The sequence below is a fragment of the Haliotis rubra genome, unplaced genomic scaffold, assembly GCF_003918875.1.
Source record: "Haliotis rubra isolate DU_JTF1 unplaced genomic scaffold, ASM391887v1 Scf163, whole genome shotgun sequence".
In the NCBI taxonomy this organism is placed as follows: domain Eukaryota; kingdom Metazoa; phylum Mollusca; class Gastropoda; order Lepetellida; family Haliotidae; genus Haliotis; species Haliotis rubra.
This window is the reverse complement of record NW_025765592.1, coordinates 394,049-417,857: the sequence shown is the minus strand read 5'-3', so window position 1 is coordinate 417,857 and position 23,809 is coordinate 394,049. Positions and strand designations below refer to the sequence as shown.

Here is a 23,809-nt window from a genome sequence, read left to right as displayed (position 1 = left end):
CCCGTTCAACGGCTCTTCAGGTGCACAATGAAAGCTGAGTGTCGTCATAGGCGACACATACATACATACATACATACATACATACATACATACATACATACATACATACATACATACATACATACATACATACATACATACATACATACATACATACATACATACATACATACATACATACATACATACATACATACATACATAGATACAAACATACATACATACATACATACATACATACATACATACATACATACATACATACATACATACATACATACATACATACATACATACATACATACATACATATAAACATACATACATACATACATACATACATACATACATACATACATACATACATACATACATACATACATACATACATACATACATTATATATATGTATGTATATGTATATGTATATGTATATATAAACACCTTTGTTTCTTGTTGGTTGCTATATACAGATTTCTGGTTAACTCATAGTTCCAGCTTAAAAAGTGATACATAACTATACGGAGTTGCATCTGATTTATCTGAAGCTGATATGAATATATACATAAATTATGCATTTATATACCAATCTTTTTCGGATGATAGTATATGCTAAATACAGGTCTGTTTGTTTCCTAAACAGGAGATCCATATATCTTCAATCATCATTCTCAACCCCATGGGAATAATACTGCCTATGTGAGCTATGCAGTGTTTCTAAGATTGGGCACCCACCATAAGGAACAACATAATGCTGGCAAATTATTTATTTCATCACATCATTGAAGGCTACATAGGGGTGTCTTCACGTTGTCTGAAAGGGATTGGTGGTTGAGTATAGACTATAGGTGTCACAGTATCTCTGAGGACTCTCTAAGACTTTGGACAATAATCTGTTCCTGGCAATGTCAAACCTTATTGTTAGATTATTATAGTGCGGCTCTGATTATTATAATGCTGTACTTTCATCCTTTTGTGCAATACTCCTGCCCTTCCGGTGGGTCTGAAAAACAAGGATAAATTCATGATTTCCCTGGCTGCACGTTTGTATCATGAACAAACAATGTACATTCTCAACAATTTGCAGACTTCAGTCGATCATGTTGGGTATTGTTGCCCTTTTATTGTTACAGTTATTTACTAGTAGCATAAATGTGAGTGAGTGAGTGAGGGAGAGAGTGTGTATGGTTTTACACCGCTTTTAGCAAGATTCCAGCAATATCATGGCGGGGGACACTAGAAATGGACTCTGCACATTGTACCCATGTGGGCAATTGAACCTGGGTCTTCTGCATGACGAGCAAACGTTTAAACCACTAGGCTACCCCACTGCCTCTAGGAGCATATCGTCTCAGGCAGGAGAAGCACAGACACTAGAAATGATCTCTGCGATCAAACTGTAAGGGCCATGCATATCAGTAGTGACATTTTGAAATTAACATGAACATTCTGAGAAAACTCTTAATGGGTACATGGCACAGACATACTGGCATTATAGCATTATGACAATTTTGGAATGAACCACTTGATTGGACCATACTGAAATGAAATTACGGTATTCCGTTAAGCGATTTCAACATCAATACATGTATTGCATGTAACTGTTAAAAACTGATATCCCATCATAACAACATTACCTTTAGAAATCATGGGTAGAATCCTGTTGATGAAGACACATTCGTGATGGACTACCCCATGTCTTGCTGATAAGTTGCTGCCCACGTCAAGGGCCATGTAGGAGAGATCAGTGTTGTCAGAGGCTGGCCAGTTCACCTTGACGGGGACAGGAGCGTTCGGATTGCTGTATATAGATACGAAAACTTCAGTAAATCTTGAATATTTGAAAGAAAATATTGATCGTTCTGTTTAGTATCATGTACATGATGTCATTTAAAATAATACCATTTCACTCGCTCATTCATTCATTCACTCACCCGGACTTGGCAAAGTTGGTCCAGTAGGTCATGATGGTCCTGCTGAGTTCCATCTCCTCCTCTGTACATCCAAGAGACTTTTCCAGGACCCAACCAAACATAAAGTCAAGCTCGTACCAGTGGGGTGCTCCCATCCACTGTGGATTTGGACTAACTGACAGTCGGCGATTAAAACTGTAGACATAGGTAGGGTTGGCAGGAGAGTACAATCTGTCAAACTCAAGATGAGGACACTTAAATCCCCTGTCTGAAGTTGCACGAGTTACGACATCTAAATAGTTAGTGTCCTTGAGAAGGGGTATCTGACTTTCATAAAACAGACGAATAGGCTCTCCAATGTCCTTTCCAGTGACAATGTCAAATGAAAGAAAACTATCATATTCTTGACGACTTAAAATCAGTGATTCAGGTAATGTGGATACGTTTCTCAGGGAACGTTTCAAAGTCATTGCAGAAAACAGTGTTGTCTCATCTTTAGTAAAACCATGCAATACACTGGTCTGCTTGATGGAGCCAGTGGACAGAAGAGCTTTGGGGTCATCGGGGACGAAGTACCCATCCACAACTGGAGGAAATGGTATTCCTTCATCTAGCAAAACAAGTTGAAGGTCTGCCATAGTTTGAGCGTCTGCTGACGTCAAGCAATCATATATCTCTGTATCAGTTGAAGATGAAGGGCATTGAAGGAGATCAGCAAATCTCTTCAATTTTCCTTTTGCTGTTTTGGGCACCGTGTATGTCCATGAGCAAGTGAGGGTCCCACTCTGTGTGATTGCTCTGTCAAACAGGTCATGTGACAGAGGTGATGCCAGGTGTAGACCTACACTTGCACCACCAGCACTTTCTCCAAATATGGTGACTCGGGTTGGATCTCCACCAAAGTTGGCAACATTGTCTTTCACCCACTGTAAGGCTAATCTTTGATCCATCAAGCCCATGTTGCCAGGGATGGTGTCTGGCCCGAGGTAGCTGAACCCTAAAGGCCCCAATCTGTAATTCATTGATACAACGATGATGTCATTCTCTGCTGCAAGGTATTTTCCTTCATACAGTGGCAGCCTTGTAGATCCAAAATAGAAGCCTCCACCGTGGATCCAGACCATCACTGCCAGATTGCCACCATTGTCTGATGGCGCCCACACTGTAAGATGGAGGCAGTCTTCACTGTAATCATCGGGCATCTGTTTGTGCTTCTCAGGTGTGTCATGAGCACCTATTGGTTGGAAGCAAGATGGTGTCGGGTTTTGTGCATCCCTTACTTCCGGTCCCCATGACTCTGAAGGCTGAGGGTACTTGAAGCGTAGATCGCCTACAGGAGGCTTCGCATATGGGATTCCATAGAATACGTCAAGAGACTTGCCCAACACTGACAGTTGTTGTCCTAGAAGTGGGCCATTCAGAGTTGACACTTCCTTTGTTTTCACAGTAGGCAGCACCAGCAACAACGCCACAAGCGTCGCAAATGCAAGTCTCATTCCTGTCCACATTCTGAAAAAAAATAAGATACATTTTACAGATGAACTTTTGTTCCTTCTGTGTTCATGTTCCTAGTTCAGATACTATTTACAGTTGAACCTTTCATCCATTTCAATTCATGTTCCACAGTTTCTTTACACATGAAATGTGACACTTATAACCAAGATGGTTCGTGTGATATGGCTGTATGATGCAGGACAACAATGTTGAGATTGTTACTTGTGGACAGTGGTGTCCAGCATTCTGTGAACATCTACGAACATCGTATTTTAAAAACGCGAGCACTGCTTCTGATGAGGGAATATTATTTATCACTGACTTTGTTGTCACCTCTGCCATTGTACATCGTACTGGAATTGTAACTCAATGAAGCTGCGTAACAGGTGGTGGAACAGAACACACAGACATACCATTTGGAAGGCTAAGTATGGTAACGTGGTAGACATCACGTCACAATCAGAATGACTGCAAATTTCAAATTCCACGGGCCTACAGCCTTTCGACAAATTTAACTCTGATCAAGGTAGTTTTGAGACAGACTCGAAAAAACGTTGATGAACGGTTAGGTAGCTGAGATTCATATGCATATGGGCAACTATATAACTATAAGACATTGAATTTACAGATGGTCTTAATGAATGGGGGTAAATTTAACGTTGACACGAACACAAACACCATGTAATTAACATAATTCATGAAAGTGTAACTGCCATTTTAAAAGGAACAATCGCTTGTAAACAACATGAAGGTCTCCGGGTAGGAGCAGGTAATACACATGCCTATATGTATGCAAGCATATTCAACCTAAATCCTCAAAGATAAACTGTTAGAGTAACAACACTGCTAGTCATTACCTAAATTTCGACAATCGTATACGTGAATGGTATTTGATGGAAAACAGAATGTCATTGATCATCACACACTCACCTTGTACCTGACTCTACAGTTGTACTGTGGACACTGTACTGGGGTGTACACATAGACGCTGTTACATTACCTATAGTTCGACAACAGTATACGTCAATGGTATTTGATGGAAAACAGAATGTCATTGATAATCACACACTCACCTTGTACCTGACTCTACAGTTGTATTGTGGACACTGCACTGGGGTGTACACACAGACGCTGTTACACCAGTGATATCTCGCATCATGACCTGGTTAGTGTGACATGCAAAATCTCAGTTACAGGTGAGTCCGGAACGTCTGTTAACTTGAGAAGCGAATGGTTTTAGAGTGAGTGAGGCAGTGCGTGCATAATTGATTGAGTGTTGTACAACAGTATTGTACTTTCATTCCATCACCCACTCACTCACTTCTTCCCTTCCTCGCTCCCTCCCATCCTCGCTCCCTCACGGACGCACGCACGTACGCACTCACTCACTCACTCTTTCAGTCCGATACTGTTCAGGAACCACTACGGGATATGTCACGATCATCTGACTGCATACCGTTTTATGGACAACTATATTTATTACTTTTTATTGGGCCACTAGGAAATTCCTCAGGGCCCATATGCGCGTTGAGCATGCACCTTGTGGGTGTATACAGCGCTTTATAATACCCGTCATTGTTATTACTACTATTATATATTTGTTTCAGAAAACCGCGGAAAAAAACGTTTCTGTATGGCTTGATGACGTGGTTAAAATCATGTCATTCTATCCCCCTCCAAACACTATTGACTGAATGGCCAAAGTCCCCCTGTGTCTACTTTACACATACTGTAATCAGGCTGACGGCCTTGCTGGAAGACTTGCAGATTCTCCACCTCAAGTCGAGGTACAGCTCCGCTCAAAACACTTGTTCACATGAACTCAGTTACCCGAGATTTATATGTACAGTTAAACAAGTAGGGAATATTTCATTTTGCGTGACTTGGAACAAGGTTGTGTGATTGTATATGGGGTTAGATATTGATTATTCCATTGAAAACGGCTTATGAATTTCTTGCAAGCGGTTGGGGTAGATTTGGAAGTATACAGTGAAACGGGTTAGTGTGTTAGTAATCGGCTACACTGATGAAGCCTGCATACCCGACGTCCAAGTGCCCGATTTACTCCCATTAGTTAGACACTGGAATAGGGATTAATTAGGGCAACATCCATGTATAAATGGGTATGTTCCAATTGGATATTTCAACCATTTAGGTGAAAACTGTCATTATGTTTCATGAAGTTATTTTTGATAGAAAATGTTCTTTCAAATGATCTATGTCAAATCTCTGTCAACAAGCTACTAAAGCCATGTGTTTTGTTTTACGCAGAAGTTGAATGTTACACTTATCAGTACAATATAAACTATATCTCTTTGATTCGATGGTGAAACCAATCTTGAGTCCCACTTCCTGTTCATGTTAAAAAACTCGTAAGTTAACTTTTCCGTCTAACTCTTAATGATATTGAACATAAACTAGGACAGTATGCTGATGATACTCAGTTATTTCTAGATGGATCTGAAAATAGCCCCAATGCAACAATTGAAACACTGAACAGTTTTCAACAAATCTCAGGGCTTAAAATTCTCTTAGATGAAACCAAGGCTATTTGGATAGGTTCAATGTCTGAAAGTAATATAACTTTAGCCAATGACCTTAATCTTAACTGGCACAGAGGGAACTTTGAAATTTTAGGAATTTCCTTAAATGCTTCATTAAATGACCTGTGGGTGATTAACACAAGGAGTGAGTGAGCCTGACCACCCGGTCCCGTTATCAGATAAGTACAAAACTGTACACGCAGATGAGGGTGTACATATGTAGATAATTTTATAGATAAATAGGAGTTGAGTGAAAATGTTATAGCTGTAGTGGACACAGCAGTTCCAGTAAATCAATTTGCACGAGTGCTAAATTAAAATGTCAGAGTACCGTATGTAAGTGATGCCATTTCCTAGTAAAACAACTGAATTTATTATTTTTCATTGCAATAAACCTTTCGATAGCATATGCCCTTAAGCAGCATGAGAAACCCTACAAAGTCTATATCTTGCTGTTTAAGGCTTGAAGTATAGAATTATCTTTTGGCACGTAGTAAAATGTGATATATTACTTGGTTGTTTGAGGGTAGTCCAAACATAATAATGAATTTAGATAGTGCCAGATTGGTTTGGAGGTTATCATTCAGGAATTCTTCAACTTCAAGCCAAAAGTTATGAAGAAATTGACATTTAAAGAAAACATGTGATATATCTTCTGAGGCGGTTTTACAAAATGTACATGTATCATTATCAACTAACTTCATCTTCAATAGAATTTTTTTAATACATTATTCTGTATATAAATCTGCATTGAAGGTCTAAGAGCATACAGTCATTTGTACATTTCCTATAATAGCTAAATACATCTTTCAAGTCAATCCCATGCTGAAAGACAGTTTTCCAATATTTTACGGACTTAGGTGTAGTATCATTCTTAATTAGTTCATCATAGAATTTCCTTGAGCCTTTAGCATTACAGATAATATAGTTGTATATATTATTAAGATGCAGTTCATCGAATGTAAGTGTTCTGTTACTTATGTGATATGTCCAGTTATTTGGACTGACTGACTGAGTTTGGTTTTACGCCGCTTTTAGCAATATTCCAGCAACATCACAGCGGGGGACACCAGAAATGGGCTTCACACATTGTGCCTATATGGGGATTCGAAACCGGGTCACCAGTTATTTGGAATATTGTTTAACAATTGTTGATAGTCTAAGACAGTTCCCTGTATTTCGTATTCCTGTTTTAAATTTTCAATTCTTAGAAAGCCATTTTCATCACATATATCTTTTATACTAAACCAGTTATATAATATATGATGATTTAAAGAAATAATTCAACCAAAGTGTTTCAGTCAAGATTTGGTCTACATCATTTTCCTCAAAAGTAATTTTCTTATAGAAAATCTTCCATGTAGGTAAAACATCTCTCCAACAAGGACTATCGTGGTCAGATATACTGTCACCAGCATTGGAGTCAAGTGAGAATAAATGAATTACAGGAAAGATTAATGAAACATTCTACATCGATCATTCTGAGGCCTCCATCTTGATAATCTCTGTTTATAGTTGATCTCTTTATTTTCTCGTTTCTATCTTTCCATAAACATCTATAAATTATTTCATTGCGTTCTTTAATTAATGTTTAGGTGGGTTTGGCAGTGCAGAGAAAATGTGTACAAGAGTTGAGATTGCCCAAGTTTATAAAACAGTGATTTTTTCAATAAGAGTCAGAATTCTTCTGCACCAATTAGCAGGTAATCTATTGATATGTTCTAAGCGTTTCCTTGTATTAATCACCCGTGAAGATCCGGGTTAGAATTGATCTTCAGTAACCCATGCTTGTCGTAAGAGGCGACTAACGCGATCGGGTGGTTAGGCTCGCTGACTGGGTTGACACATGTCATCGTATCCCAATTGCGTAGATCGATGTTCATGCTGTTGATCACTGGATTATCTGGTCCAGACGCGATTATTAACAGACCGCCGCCATATAGCTGGAATATTGCTGAGTGCGGCGTACAACTAAACTCACTCAGTCACTCACTCACTAAATTATTTACACACAATTCATCTAAGTTATGTTCCATCTTCATGCCACCATTTACCAGTTGAAAATGGAAGATGGAATAGGATACGAATAGATGAAAGTAATTCTGTTGTATGAATGATGTGGGTGAAGAGAAAGATCAATATATATACCAGCTTCCTTTATTAAAATACCAAATGTGTTACAATTTAAATCGATAACGTATCTACCAGTTGACTTGCTTGACACAGTATGCTGAAATAGATTTAACATGAAACCATGAAGAGCAACATTATGATTCCACAAAGTCTTTGATAGGTATACAGACTGTGGTTGGGAGATTGAGGAAGTGACTGTGATTGGCGATTAAACTGTATAAACAGCGTTACAATATCTGTGGGGACACCAGATACGGTTGAAAACAGCGTTAAAAGATAATGATGTATCAGTATTTTAACTTGGGTCAGATTAGTATGATGCTGTCCATTCATCCTCTTGTGCAGTACTCCTGCCCCTCCTGTGGGTCTGAAACACAACCATGAATTCATAATTACCATAGCTGCACTATGGAACATATTGGCATGAACATGCTGCCATGAGACGGTGTTAAACGTTGTGCAACAATGTTTCAAGGTATACTTTGTACCTGTAGATTCAGTCAGTGAATCTTACTTAGCTATTGCCTTTCATCTCTCATCACATCTCGAGTCACAAGAAGACCAGTATTGTGAGTGTTCACTTTAAACTTTGTTTACTCTCTGCCTGGCCCTTTCTTCCAAGTTGGATTGCTATTGCTGACAGGTCACTACGACCATCATTGTCTTTACTCCTACAATCACTGCTGTTATATTATACCTCTGTTGCTGACAGGTCACTATGACCACCATTGTCTTTACTCCTACAATCACTGCTGTTATATTATACCTCTGTTGCTGACAGGTCACTATGACCACCATTGTCTTTACTCCTACAATCACTGCTGTTATATTATACCTCTGTTGCTGACAGGTCACTTGTCTTGACCACCATACAGGTCACTGCTGTTTTATATCACTGCTGTTATATGATACCTCTGTTGTTGACAGGTCACTATGACCACCATTGTCTTTACTCCTACAATCACTGCTGTTATATTATACCTCTGTTGCTGACAGGTCACTATGACCACCATTGTCTTTACTCCTACAATCACTGCTGTTATATTATACCTCTGTTGCTGACAGGTCACTATGACCACCATTGTCTTTACTCCTACAATCACTGCTGTTATATTATACCTCTGTTGCTGACAGGTCACTATGACCACCATGTCTTTACTCCTACAATCACTGCTGTTATATTATACCTCTGTTGCTGACAGGTCACTATGACCACCATTGTCTTTACTCACAATCACTGCTGTTATATATACCTCTGTTGCTGACAGGTCACTATGACCATCATTGTCTTTACTCCTACAATCACTGCTGTTATATTATACCTCTGTTGCTGACAGGTCACTATGACCATCATTGTCTTTACTCCTACAATCACTGCTGTTATATTATACCTCTGTTGTTGACAGGTCACTATGACCACCATTGTCTTTACTCCTACAATCACTGCTGTTATATTATACCTCTGTTGTTGACAGGTCACTATGACCATCATTGTCTTTACTCCTACAATCACTACTGTTATATTATACCTCTGTTGTTGACAGGTCACTATAACCATCATTGTCTTTACTCCCACAATCACTACTGTTATATTATACCTCTGACTTTGTACTGCCACTCAATTTTGTTCTGTCAAAGTGTGTCATCGTATCCCAGTTGTGTAGATCGATGCTCATCACTGGATTGTCTGGTCCAGACTTGATTATTTACTGGCCGCCGCCATATATTACAGAGTGTGGGCGTAAAACTAAACTCACTCACTCACTCTTCCAAAGTGAAGTCTTTGTATTGATTTGCGACTTTACAATTTTAGAAATACAATTTTTAATTACATCTTTTTTGTTTCTTAGTTTCACACATAATTCTCTTACAGACTGAGTCCCGGTTAACTATATAGTTTTAACTTGAGAATCAGCAACTACCAATATAAACGAGTCAGTTCCAACCATTCGTGATAATTGAAGAAAAACAACAACATTACTTATCATCGTAAATATTTAACCAAACAAGAGAAGTATCCAAGTCACATCTAAAAAACATTTAATTATGTGTATCAGGAACCAATGTACCATTATAAATTTACCTTTAGAAATCATGGGTAGAATGCTGTTGATGAAGACACATTCGTGATGGACTACCCCATGTCCTGCTGATAATTTGCTGCCAACGTCAAGGGCCATGTAGGAGAGATCAGTGTTGTCAGAGGCTGGCCAGTTCACCTTGACGGAGACAGGAGCGTTCGGATCGCTGGATACAGATTTGAAACTGTATGATATATTTGGTATCATTTAAAATTACTGGATCGCTGGATACAAATAAGAAAGCTTAAAGAAATCTTGATTATTTTAGACATTTATCTGTGGTATAATTTAAAGAAGGGTGACTTAATACAACGTTTTCGTCATTGAATGTATATTTCATTCGCTCATTCATTCACTGACCCGGACTTGGCAAAGTTGGTCCAGTACGTCATGATGGTCCTGCTGAGTTCCATCTCCTCCTCTGTAAATCCCAGAGACTTTTCCAGAACCCAACCAAAAACAAAGTCAAGCTCGTACCAGTGGGGTGCTCCCATCCACTTTGGATTCGGACTAATTGATAGTCGGTGATTAAAGCTGTAGACATAGGTAGGGTTAGCAGGAGAGTACAATCTGTCAAACTCAAGATGAGGACACTTGAAATCCCTATCCGAAGTTGCGCGAGTCACGACATCAAAATAGTCAGTGTCCTTTAGAAGGGGTATCTGACTTTCATAAAACAGACGGATAGGCTCTTCAATGTCTGTTCCAGTGACCATGTCAAATGAAATAAAATTATCATATTCTTGACGACTTAAAATGAGTGTTTCCGGCAATGTTGATACGTTTCTCATCTGCTTCAGTATCATTGCAGAAAACAGTGCTGTCTCATTTTTAGTAAAACCATGCAATACACTGGTCTGCTTGATGGAGCCAGTGGACAGAAGACTTTTGGGGTCATCGGGGAGGAAGTTCCCATCCACAACTGGACGAAATGGAATTCCTTCACCGAGCAAACCTAGCTGAAGGTCTGCCATAGTTTGTGCATCTGCTGTCTTCAAGCACTCATATATCTCTGTATCAGTTGAAGATGAAGGGCATTCAAGGAGATCAGCAAGTCTCTTCAGTGTCCGTATTGCTGTTTTGGGCATGTTATCTGCAAATGGGGAGATGAGAGTCCCACTCTGCATTATTGCTCTGTCAAACAGGTCACGTGACAAAGGTGATGCCAGGTGTAGACCTACACTTGCACCACCAGCACTTTCTCCAAATATGGTCACCCGTGTTGGATCTCCACCAAAGTTGGCAATATTGTCTTTCACCCACTGTAAGGCTAATCTTTGATCCATCAAGCCCATGTTGCCAGGGATGGTATCTCGACCAAGGTAGCTGAACCCTAAAGGCCCCAATCTGTAATTCATTGAAACAACGATGACTCCATTCTCTGCTGCAATGTATTTTCCTTCATACAGTGGCAGTCTTGTAGATCCAATATAAAAACCTCCACCGTGGATCCAGACCATCACTGCTAGATTGCCACTATTTTCTGATGGTGTCCACACTGTAAGATGAAGGCAGTCTTCACTGTAATCATCGGGCATCTGTTTGTAACTTTCATCACTGCCATGAGCATTTTTTGGTTGGAAGCAAGATGGCGTCGGGTTTTGTGCATCCCTTACTTCCGGTCCCCATGACTCTGAAGGCTGAGGGTGCTTGAAGCGAAAATCACCCACAGGAGGCTTGGCATATGGGATTCCATAGAATACGTCAAGGGACTTGCCCAACACTGACAGACGTTGTCCTAGAAGTGGGCCATTTAAAGTTGACACTTCCTTTGTTTTCACAGTAGGCAACACCAGCAACAACGTCACCAGCGTCGCAAATGCAAGTCTCATTCCTGTCCACATTCTGAAAGAACATATCGAATTTTAAGATACGATTTACAGTTAAACCTTTGATCCTTTTCAATTCATGTTCCTAATTAATCACAGTTCTTTACACAGGAAATGTGACACTAATAACCAAGATGGTTCGTGTGATATCACTGTTTAATGCAGGATAATGATGTTGAGATTGTTACTTGTGGACAGTGGTGTCCAGCATTCTGTGAACATCATCTTTTCACCTCGGATATTTAGTATACGTCTGTTTTGGAAGCTTGAGTACTGTTGCTGATGTGGGAATATTATTTATCACTGACTTTGTTGTCACCTCTGCCATTGTATTTCGTACTGCGATTGTAATTACATTGAAGAATTGTAGCGGTGATGGTGGAACAGAAAATACATAGAGATACAATTTGGAAGGTTACGTATGGTGACGTGGTAGACATGACGTCACAGTCAGAATAATGCTTGAAGATTTCTTGGATCTGTCTACAGTCTTTTGAAAGCTGTTATGATGGGTGTAAATCTTATGATGATGATAAAGGAATCTTGACTAGACGTTGCTGGTTTAGAACAGAATGCATAGACTTTGCTGAGTATGATGACGTGGTAGACATGACTTCATTGTATGTAAAAGAGACCCAGCGGTCAAGATTGTCAAACGGTTGGTGAATTTTATGATCTCGTCTGTGGATTAATCTGCCATTAATTTTCATTCTTAGGTAAACTGAATACGGTTCACAGTCACATTACAATCTATTCCTTAACGGTACCCCTGTGTTTCTGAATGAACAGAGACGCATCCGAAAGTATTTATATTGATAACACAAACTACACCATGAAATTGAACAGAATATCATGAAGGTGTGACTGCCACTTTAAAAGGAACAATCGCTTGTAAACAACATGAATGTCTCCGGGTAAGAGTAAGTATTATACAGTCCTTCTTGTATGCAGGTATATCCATACTGAATCCTCAAAGATAAACTGTTGGAGTAACAACACTGCTAGCCATTACCTATATTTCAACAAGTATATAAACGTCAAAGGTATTTGAAGGACAACAATACCATTTTTCATTAGACACTCACCTTGTACCTGACTCTACAGTTGTACTGTGGACGCTGCACTGGGGTGTACACACAGACGCTGTTACACCAGTGATATGACCTGGTTAGCGTGACATGCAAAATCTCAGATATATGCTCCTCGAGAAAAGTAGGGAAACCTCATTTATATTTTAAGATTGAAAAAATTGGGCGATATATGGGAGTCAATGAATGTTGATATTATAATAATGACTGTTTTGGGACTGTTTCTTATGACAATAGTTGTTCGTACAGTTATCGCTCTTGAAAGATGATTTGTGTATGACGTGAAATTTGCATGTATATGATTTTCATTTTCAAACCAAAAAGAACCAAAACGGCTAGAAAAATGTGATGCAAAATGATTGTGAAAATGATTTTTCGATATTTTTGAAAACCGTCAAAATAAAAAAATGACACCCCATGCACGTGTATGGAGCTACTGCGTTGTGCACGTGCATCCCATGCGTTGTGTTTAGGGGTGGCGATAAAGCGAAATGGTGGTGCGTTCATAAGATGTCTGTCTTTGACAAGGTATAGGTGAGTTCGGAATGTCTGTTCAATTGAGAACTGAATGGTTTAAGAGTGAGTGAGTCAATGCGTGCATACGTAAGTGAGTGTTCTATAACAGTATATTACTTTCAACTTTATAGCCCAAAGTCACTCACTCACTCACCCACTCAACCGCCCAACCACTCAACCACTCACTGAACCACTCACCCACTCACTGAACCACTCGCTCACTGAACCACTCACCCACTGTTCAGTAATCACTACAGGGTATGTCACGATCAAATGAGGGCATGAGGTTTTATGAACGACTATATATATTACTTGTGTTGGGTCACTAAGAAATGCTTCTGGATCCATATGTGTTGTAGCAAACGACTTAAAGTGTCTGTTTGGCTTGATAACTTGGTTAAAATCATGTCATTCTATCCCCCTGCAAACACTATTGACTGCATGATCGAAGTCCCCCTGAGTTTACTTTACACATACTGTAATCAGACTGACGGCCTTGCTGGATGACTTGCAGATTCTCCACCTGAAGTCAAGGTACAGCTCCGCTCAATAACCTTGTTCATACTAACTCAGTTACCTCTGATTTATGTTATCTGTACAGTTAAAAAAGTAGGGAATATTTTCATTTGGGAGTAACTGGAAACGAGGTTGCATGATTGTAGGGGGTTAGAAATTGATTATTCCATTGAAAATATCTTATGAATTTCTTGCAAGCGGTTGGGGTAAATTTTTTGAAACATACAGTGACACGAGTCAGTGTGTTGCGTATTACAGTGAAAAATGACCTCCGCATGTTATCCTACGATTAGCGTACGTCACATTACTTAAAGACATCGTTGTTGTTACGGAGTACCTCCAGGAGGAGAACATATCCTCCAGTAGGAGAACATATCCTTCAGGAGGAGAACATAACCTCCAGGAGGAGAACACAACCTCCAGGAGGAGAACATAACCTCCAGGAGGAGAACATATCCTCCAGGAGGAGAACATAACCTCCAGGAGGAGAACACATCCTCCAGGAGGAGAACATAACCTCCAGGAGAGGAGAAGAACATAACCTCCAGGAGGAGAACACATCCTCGGAGAACATAACCTCCAGGAGAACATAACCTCCAGGAGGAGAACATCCAGGAGGAGGAGGAAACATAACCTCAGTAGGAGAACACATCCTCCAGGAGGAGAACATATCCACATCCTCCAGGAGGAGAACATAACCTCCAGGAGGAAACACATAACCTCCAGGAGGAGAACATAACCTCCAGGAGGAGAACATATCCTCCAGGAGGAGAACATATCCTCCAGGAGGAGAACATAACCTCCAGGAGGAGAACATAACCTCCAGGAGGAGAACATATCCTCCAGGAGGAGAACATATCCTCCAGTAGGAGAACACATCCTCCAGGAGGAGAACATAACCACCTTACCATGGCCAGCACTTAGTCCAGACTTATCACCCATCGAACATGTCTGGGATATCCTTAGACGGAGTCAACAACCACCCACCACTCTTAATGAACTTGGCGAAGCGCTGCAGGAAGAATGGGATAGAATGAACCAAGTTTACATTGGACGTTTCACGAAAAGTATGTCTCGACGAATCCGAGATTGTCTTGAGAATAGAGGCAGATTCAAACGGTATTTATGATTTTGACTCTTCATGGTAAATATATCGAGATGGACAGGATGTAGGTTTGGCAAATGTCCCTTTTACACTATATTTTTCATGATAAAATGTCAATATTTGTAACACATTTGTATTCAATACCCCCTACGTTTAATGCGTTGTACAATCATGTCTATTTGGTTATAGTCACGATATCCATGCCTGTGGATTTCACCTGTTGTGTAAACGTCTGACACCTGCAATGCTTTCAAGCCACATCAAGGCAACTGAAATTTCGTACAAATTGACTTTTGAAATCAGTTTAAAGTTTATTTGAATGAAATTTCAGTTCACTGTTTTTTAAAAAAACAACTAGTGTAACCCTGCAATGGGTTTGTTTGTTTGTGTGTTTATTTATCTGGTAACATGTGTTATATTTGGGATTACACGTTCTTAGTAAACAACAGATTCTTGTACTTTTGTTGGATTGAGTACCATGAGGGATTCGAACCCACACCCTCACAGTTAGGCACCTAATCGCCAGCGCACAAAGACAGCCGCCTAACCCGCTTAGCCACCGCGACTTCCACAAATATGGAAGTCGGACAACTGGTAGCCTAGAGTGCGGACTTTGTGTACCCCTCTGATAAGCGTTAATTGGCACGGCTCCCACGGCCAAAAGCTATTATTACACTATGCCATTTAGAGAGTGGTCAAATGTAACACATGTTATATTTGGGATTACACTTTCTTAGCAAAGTACAGATTCTAGTACTTTTGTTGGGTTGAGTCCCATGCGGAATTCGAACCCACACCCTCAGAGTCAGGTACCTAATCGCCATCACACAAAGTCAGCCGCTAGCCCGCTCAGCCACCGCGACTTCCACAAAAATGGAAGTCGGACAAGTGGATGTTGTCGGCCGCGGGAGCCGTGCCAATTAGAGGGGTACACAGCGTCCACAGTCTAGACTAGCAGTTGTCATATTTCCATTTTTGTTGGAGTCGTGGTGGTTGAGGTCTGTGGACCAACCATCCAGTCATTGACATCATGAACATGTACCCATGTTAAATGGGATACGGTGATGCACCCACACGATCCGTTTCATCGTCTCTTATGACCCAGATCTTCATGGGTTACTTGGTGTGAATGTTTTTTAAATACGTTTACACCATATCTTTATGTTGTCATATCCAGGCAATGCACCTCTGTAGACCAGCTGACCTACTCGTATAGTCGACTCACGTGTATAGCAGTTGACTTGTATGAGAAGATAGCAACTGTGCCAGTTGACTAGTCAGTGTAGATATCGTATACATAATTACACTTAGCAATGCAAATATGATACGTAAAATCGGGTTACCAATGCAGCTACCACACATACGCCAATTGACTTGCCTCAGTCGATAACGTATCTACCAGATCACTTACTTGCCGCAGTATGTAAAATAGATTCAACATGAAACCATGAGGAACAACACAATTATTCCACGAAGTCTTTGATAGGTGTATTGGATGTGGTTGGGTGATTGTGGAAGTGACTGTGATTGGCGGTTAAGCTGTATAAACAGCGTCACAATATCTCTGGAGGCTTTAGATACAGTTCAAAACAGCTTTAAAAGTTAATGATGTATCAGTATTTTAACTTGGGTCAGATTAGTATGATGCTGTCCTTTCATCCTCTTGTGCAGTACTCCTGCCCCTCCGGTGGGTCTGAAACACAACCATGAATTCATAATTTCCATAGCTGCACTATTGAACATATTGGCATGAACATGCTGCCATGAGGCAGTGTTAAACGTTGTGCAACAATGTTTCAAGGTATACTTTGTACCTGTAGATTCAGTCAGTGAATCTTACTTAGCTATTGCCTTTCATCTCACATCACATCTCGAGTCACAAGAAGACCAGTATTGTGAGTGGTCACTTTAAACTTTGTATACTCTCTGCCTGGCCCTTTCTTCCAAGTTGAATTTCTATTGCTGACAGGTCACTATGACCATCATTGTCTTTATGTCTACAATCACTGCTGTTATATTATACCTCTGACTTTGTACTGCCACTCTATTTTGTTCTGCCAAAGTGTGTCATCGTATCCCAGTTGTGTAGATCGATGCTCATCACTGGATTGTCTGGTCCAGACTTGATTATTTACTGGCCGCCGCCATATATTACAGAGTGTGGGCGTAAAACTAAACTCACTCACTCACTCTCCCAAAGTGAAGTCTTTGTATTGATTTGCGACTTTACAATTTAAGAAATACAATGTTTAATTACATCTTTTTTGTTTCTCAATTTCACACACAATTCTCGTACAGACTGATTCCCTGTTAACTATTTTGTTTTAACTTGAGAATCAACAACTACCAATATAAACGAGTCTGTTCCAACCATTCGTGATAATTAAAGAAAATCAACAACATTACTTATCATCGTAAATATTCAACCAAACAAGAGAAGTATCCAAGTCACTTCTAAAATATTCATTTATGTGTACCAGGAACCAATGTACCATTATAGATTTACCTTTAGAAATCATGGGTAGAATCCTGTTGATGAAGACACATTCATGGTGGACTACCCCATGTCCTGCTGCTAATTTGCTGCCCACGTCAAGGGCCATGTAGGAGAGATCAGTGTTGTCAGAGGCTGGCCAGTTCACCTTGACGGGGACAGGAGCGTTTGGATCGCTGGATACACATAAGAAAACATCAAGAAATCATGATTATTTTATACACATTTATCTGTGGTATAATTTAAAGAAGGGTGACTTAGTAAAACGTTTTTATCATTGAATGTATATTTCATTCGCTCATTCAGTCACTCACTCACCCGGACTTGGCAAAGTTGGTCCAGTACGTCATGATGGTCCTGCTGAGTTCCATCTCCTCCTCTGTACATCCCAGAGACTTTTCCAGAACCCAACCAAAACAAAGTCAAGCTCGTACCAGTGGGGTGCTCCCATCCACTTTGGATACGGACTAATTGACAGTCGATGATTAAAGCTGTAGACATAGGTAGGGTTAGCAGGAGAATATAATCTGTCAAACTCAAGATGAGGACACTTAAATCCCCTGTCTGAAGTTGCACGAGTTACGACCTCTAAATAGTCCGTGTCCTTTAGAAGGGGTATCTGACTTTCATAAAACAGACGAATAGGCTCTTCAATGTCTGTTCCAGTGAGCATGTCAAATGAAATAAAATTATCATATTCTTGACGACTTAAAATGAGTGATTCAGGTAATGTTGATACGTTTCTCATCTGCTTCAATATCATTGCAGAAAACAGTGCTGTCTCATCTTTAGTAAAACCATGCAATACACTGGTCTGCTTGATGGAGCCAGTGGACAGAAGAATTTTGGGGTCATCGGGGAGGAAGTACCCATCCACAACTGGACGAAATGCAATTCCTTCACCGAACAAACCTAGCTGAAGGTCTGCCATAGTTTGTGCATCTACTGTCTTCAAGCACTCATATATCTCTGTATCAGTTGAAGATGAAGGGCACTCAAGGTGATCAGCAAGTCTCTTCAGTGTCCGTATTGCTGTTTTGGGCATGTGGTCTGCAAATAGGGAGATGAGAGTCCCACTCTGCATTATTGCTCTGTCAAACAGGTCACGTGACAGCGGTGATGCCAGGTGTAGACCTACACTTGCACCACCAGCACTTTCTCCAAATATGGTCACCCGTTTTGGATCTCCACCAAAGTTAGCAATATTGTCTTTCACCCACTGTAAGGCTAATCTTTGATCCACCAAGCCCATGTTGCCAGGGATGGTATCTGGACCAAGGTAGCTGAACCCTAAAGGCCCCAATCTGTAATTCATTGAAACAACGATGACTCCATTCTCTGCTGCAATGTATTTTCCTTCATACAGTGGCAGTCTTGTAGATCCAATATAAAAACCTCCACCGTGGATCCAGACCATCACTGCCAGATTGCCAGCATTGTCTGATGGCGCCCACACTGTAAGATGAAGGCAGTCTTCACTGTAATCATCGGGCATCTGTTTGTAACTTTCATCACTGCCATGAGCATTTTTTGGTTGGAAGCAAGATGACGTCGGTTTTTGTGCATCTCTAACTTCCGGTCCCCATGACTCTGAAGGTTGAGGGTGCTTGAATCGGAGATCACCTACAGGAGGCTTGGCATATGGGATTCCATAGAATACGTCAAGGGACTTGCCCAACACTGACAGACGTTGTCCTAGAAGAGGCCATTTAGTGTTGACACTTTCTGTGTTTTTGCAACATGCAACTCAAGCAACAACGTCACAAGCGTCGCAAATGCAAGTTTCATTCCTGTCCACATTCTGAAAAGAAAACACACAACTTTTTTTAAGATACATTAACAGATAAACTTTTGTTGCTTTTCAATTCATGTTCTTAGATAATCACAGAATCAGTGTTATATGTTGTAGTTGTTTCTAATAATTGTCACTTGAGGACAGTGGAGTGAACCATTCTCTGACCTTCATCACCCCCTGATATTTCACACAGTTTAGATGACCGTCGCTGACTATATATTGCTGACTTTGTAGCTATCTCAGCCACTCTACTCTGTTCTTCCATAGCAGCTGCACTGCATCTGTGAAGATCCAGGTTAGAATTGGTCTTCAGCAGCGTAAGATGCGCCTAACGGATCAGAGGGTCAGGCTTGCTTACTTGCTTGCTGGTATCCCATTTGCGCATGATGTTAACACAGGAATGTTTGCTTCAGACTCGATTATTTACAGAAATCTAGCTAAAATATTGCTGAGTGCGGCGTTAAACAACATACAAACAATTGCTCTGCAGTAATTTGTTTTAATTTGTAAGTATAATTTTAAACAGGCTTAGTAAACTTAGACTCAGTATTATTTGTTACACTGCTACACTGAGTCTAACAAAACCTAGTAGAAGGTCGCGTCAGCTAACCTTTTGGACTGACAAATCAGAACACAGCTTACCAAATCACGAAAGTTAACATTCGCACATACCGTTTGAACCTTTACCTCAAAAACTCGAACGATTCCGAATGCTATTTTCCGACGATCGCTTCAGAGTGATACAAACAGTGAGTAAACAGTCGCAGATAACAGCGTTTTTGTCAATATTCAAGGATGTCATCTTGCGAAAATATGAGCAAATAGTAACCATGTCATTAGAAACCCATAAGCGTATATACAGCAGTTAAAAATATATCTGTGCTTTATGCGGATTTTCGTTTGTTGATAGATCAGTGTCAGCGGTGGTATCCGGACAAGTTATTTATTTAAGGAGTAAGAGGATTATGAGGCATGGTTGACTGGGTTTGTTTGTTTAACTAATCCCACACGGCCTTCACTAGTAGAGGGAATGATTTTTGGTTCAGTTATTACATGGCTGTTCTCCATACATCTCCATGTTCTCCATACATCTCCATGTTCTCCATACATCTCCATGTTCTCCATACATCTCCATGTTCCCCATACATCTCCATGTTCTCCATACATCTCCATGTTCCCCATACATCTCCATGTATCTAGAACAGCAATAAATAACAATGTTGTTTTACTGTAAGGTATATAAGGTGCCATGTTATGACAAGTGTTCACTTTATCCCATGATGGCAAATGCTTTGGTGAACGTTCAGTTTGTTCCAAATGGTCGAGGTGGTAGACATTTAGTGTATCAGGGATATAAGTTTCGAATTATGACTAGCAAGCGTGATACAACACATTGGAGATGTTGGTATCCTTCTTGTTGAGCAACGATTAACACCAGGGACGACTTGGTCACAAGCTACAGAGACCATTTCCTTGTCGTCCTCAAGGATACAGTGAGAACAGACCACAGGCCATTTACACAAGTGACACAAGTGGACTATCATTTGTATTTTTGTGTTCGCATACCTAAATTGATAAATTACTAATCACAATCATACGTAACACATAACATACATAACTGTACACAATGTTTATCATTATGTAACTGCGTAAATATAAGAAATTGATAAGGTACTAATCACAATCATACATCATCAATGTCCACAATGATGGTTCATACACAATTGACTTTAAAGCCCAACAAGATGAGAAACAGCATCTCCATATTCTAACATGGTCTTAGTTCCTGCTTGAAGATGGTCTTTTTCTGTCTGTAGTCTATCGTTAAGTTCTCTGTATTTTCGTTTTCTGGGTCATTTATGTATGCTGAACATAAAAATACAAATGATAGCCCTCTTTCTTGGCTTGGTCATCTCCTCAGTCATCCCCCATCATTGTCTTGCTAATTAACATGGTCTGGTGATCCTCTTAATCCCTAAATAAACAACTTGCCCGACTGGCAAAAGAGGAACACCCCGTGTCAGCGACCAGGGAAGAGAAAGTACCAAAAGCGTTTTGTAAGTCCCGCCGAACCCTAACAAGTAGTCGTTGTCTGATTGGTTAAGTCCGTTCGGCCGTCTCGCGTTTGATTGAACGGTCATAGGTCGCCCAAACGTGACCTTCTACTAGACTCAGTAGGGTGTTTTAACTGTGAAATGGAGACTACAAAATAAGACGAAATGTTGTCATTGATACGTCTAGTTTGGAAATTTCCTGCACATGTATTAAAAATTCTTTTGAAAGCTACAATGAGTGTTTGAATGTTGACTCTAAAACATTAAATTTGCAGTATGATAGCTGACGCTAAGATATATGTACTGTATACATTGGATTTGTTTGTCAGGCATTACGCCTGAAATATTTGCTACAAATAATGCATACACATGTATTATCGTCAACAATTTTCACATTTAAATTACCCAAATTTAAACCCTAAGGCAAGTTAAGAACCCGGTTAATGGACGCGCCCTCTATTTCCATTCCTGGGCTTCCTCTGCAGTTCATACTGCCAGTGAGGCGCGATAACGTTCACAGTCACATCGCCCTCCTTACTGGTATCCATTCATTACTGACTGCACTAATGTACATCCGACCATCTTGTCCTTACTGGTACCTATTCATTACTGAATGCACTAATGTACATCCGACCATCTTGTCCTTACTGGTACCCATTCATTACTGAATGCACTAATGTACATCCGACCATCTTGTCCTTACTGGTACCCATTCATTACTGAATGCACTAATGTACATCCGACCATCTTGTCCTTACTGGTACCCATTTCAGAGGAACGTTCGGCCAGGTAACGAACACAGACAATTGAAGTAAATTCGCGGGAATATGTAGTTCTCTGAACGAGAGTTGGCTGTTTACTGGCCTATTTGTATGCAACCATATTCGGATCAGCTGTTATAGTCCAGAGTAGAAACACTGTCATCCGTTATTCATGTCGGACAACCTTATGCTTTAGTAGTATTTCCTGTACAACTGAATGTCGTTGTTTTATCACACATGGAAGACACTGCAGTACTATTTCCTGTACAACTGAAATGTCGTTGTTTTATCACACAGGGAGGACACTGCAGTACTATTTCCTGTACAACTGAATGTCGTTGTTTTATCACACAGGGAGGGCACTGCAGTAGTATTTAGTATTTCCTGTACAACTGAATGTCGTTGGTTTATCATCACACAGAAGGACACTGCAGTAGTATTTCCTGTACAACTGAATGTCGTTGGTTTATCACACAGGGAGGACACTGCAGTAGTATTTCCTGTACAACTGAATGTCGTTGTTTTATCACACATGGAAGACACTGCAGTACTATTTCCTGTACAACTGAATGTCGTTGTTTTATCACACAGGAAGACACTGCAGTGGTAGTATTTCCTGTACAACTGAATGTCGTTGTTTTATCACATAGGAGGACACTGCAGTAGTATTTCCTGTACAACTGAATGTCGTTGTTTTATCACACAGGAAGACACTGCAGTAGTATTTCTGTACAACTGAATGTCGTTGTTTTATCACATAGGGAGGACACTGCAGTACTATTTCCTGTACAACTGAATGTCGTTGTTTTATCACACAGGAAGACACTGCAGTAGTATTTCCTGTACAACTGAATGTCGTTGTTTTATCACACAGGGAGGACACTGCAGTAGTATTTCCTGTACAACTGAATGTCGTTGTTTTATCACATAGGGAGGACACTGCAGTAGTATTTCCTGTACAACTGAATGTCGTTGTTTTATCACACAGGGAGGACGTACAACTGAAATGTCGTTGTTTTATCACACAGGGAGGACACTGCAGTAGTATTATAGACACGTGTGTAAACAGCATGAATGTTGGTGACTGGCAATCCTATTTGGATTTATTTTATTTATTTTTTATTATTATTATTATTATTATTATTATTTTATTTTTTATTCAGATCCCTCGGTTAGTGAAGGGTATTGAACGGCGTATTTGTATGAAAGCATATGCAGCCTTAGACTAACGTTTAGTCCCTGAATACATATAACTTTGATAGTAGCAAATAAACCCATTTAAATTGAAAAGGAGCCCCAGGGAGACCAGAGATTCAGGCTGAACCTGAGGAAATCTTGACTTGCTTCATTTAGGGCTTCAGCATTGCAGGGAGGGCTAAGCATTGGGGAAAATAATGTGGTTCAGGGACTGTGAGACAGACTAATGCAGCCTCTGCTCTCAAAGATAAACTCTTGTCGTCTGTAGTCACACCACCAAAACAGCATTG

At 40.2% G+C, this 23,809-nt stretch overlaps 3 protein-coding genes across 6 annotated transcripts in view; all 3 read right to left on the bottom strand.

Annotated features, from left to right (window-relative positions):
• Nucleotides 1-752: 752 nt before the first annotated feature.
• LOC124271740 (cholinesterase 1-like) overlaps nucleotides 753-23,809 on the bottom strand; it is a 65,956-nt gene continuing 42,899 nt past the window's right edge. For 2 of the 4 annotated variants that reach the window (XM_046706907.1, XM_046706906.1), the window contains exons 2-4: nucleotides 1,935-3,422; nucleotides 1,638-1,801; nucleotides 753-1,003 (exon numbers count right to left, since the gene is read on the bottom strand). In XM_046706907.1, the coding sequence (XP_046562863.1) occupies nucleotides 966-1,003; nucleotides 1,638-1,801; nucleotides 1,935-3,421 (1,689 nt within the window). In that variant the 5' untranslated portion in view covers nucleotide 3,422 and the 3' untranslated portion in view covers nucleotides 753-965. Of the gene's footprint in view, nucleotides 1,004-1,637; nucleotides 1,802-1,934; nucleotides 3,423-4,337; nucleotides 4,461-4,480; nucleotides 4,498-23,809 lie in introns of those variants that run through there. The other 2 variants (XM_046706908.1, XM_046706905.1) reach the window with 2 other exon arrangements.
• LOC124271727 (cholinesterase 2-like) lies at nucleotides 10,509-12,008 on the bottom strand. The gene has a single exon (XM_046706887.1). The coding sequence runs from the start codon at nucleotides 12,006-12,008 to the stop codon at nucleotides 10,509-10,511; it is 1,500 nt and encodes a 499-aa protein (XP_046562843.1).
• LOC124271726 (cholinesterase 2-like) lies at nucleotides 16,692-19,772 on the bottom strand. Its single transcript, XM_046706886.1, has 4 exons — nucleotides 19,673-19,772; nucleotides 18,031-19,407; nucleotides 17,725-17,888; nucleotides 16,692-16,911 (listed from the first exon to the last, which is right to left on the bottom strand). Exons 1-2 carry the CDS (start codon nucleotides 19,770-19,772, stop codon nucleotides 18,059-18,061), a joined length of 1,449 nt encoding a protein of 482 aa, XP_046562842.1. The 3' UTR covers nucleotides 16,692-16,911; nucleotides 17,725-17,888; nucleotides 18,031-18,058.

What these genes read in the sequence shown, in the direction of transcription:
- LOC124271726 (XM_046706886.1), bottom strand. Translation starts at nt 19,772, where the DNA reads ATGGAAGAACAGAGTAGAGTGGCTGAGATAGCTACAAAGTCAGCAATA. An exon ending in AATATCAGGGGGTGATGAAG is followed by an intron (nt 19,408 to 19,672) that starts GTCAGAGAATGG and finishes GGCCTCTTCTAG; the next exon opens with GACAACGTCTGTCAGTGTTG.
- LOC124271727 (XM_046706887.1), bottom strand. Translation starts at nt 12,008, where the DNA reads ATGTGGACAGGAATGAGACTTGCATTTGCGACGCTGGTGACGTTGTTG.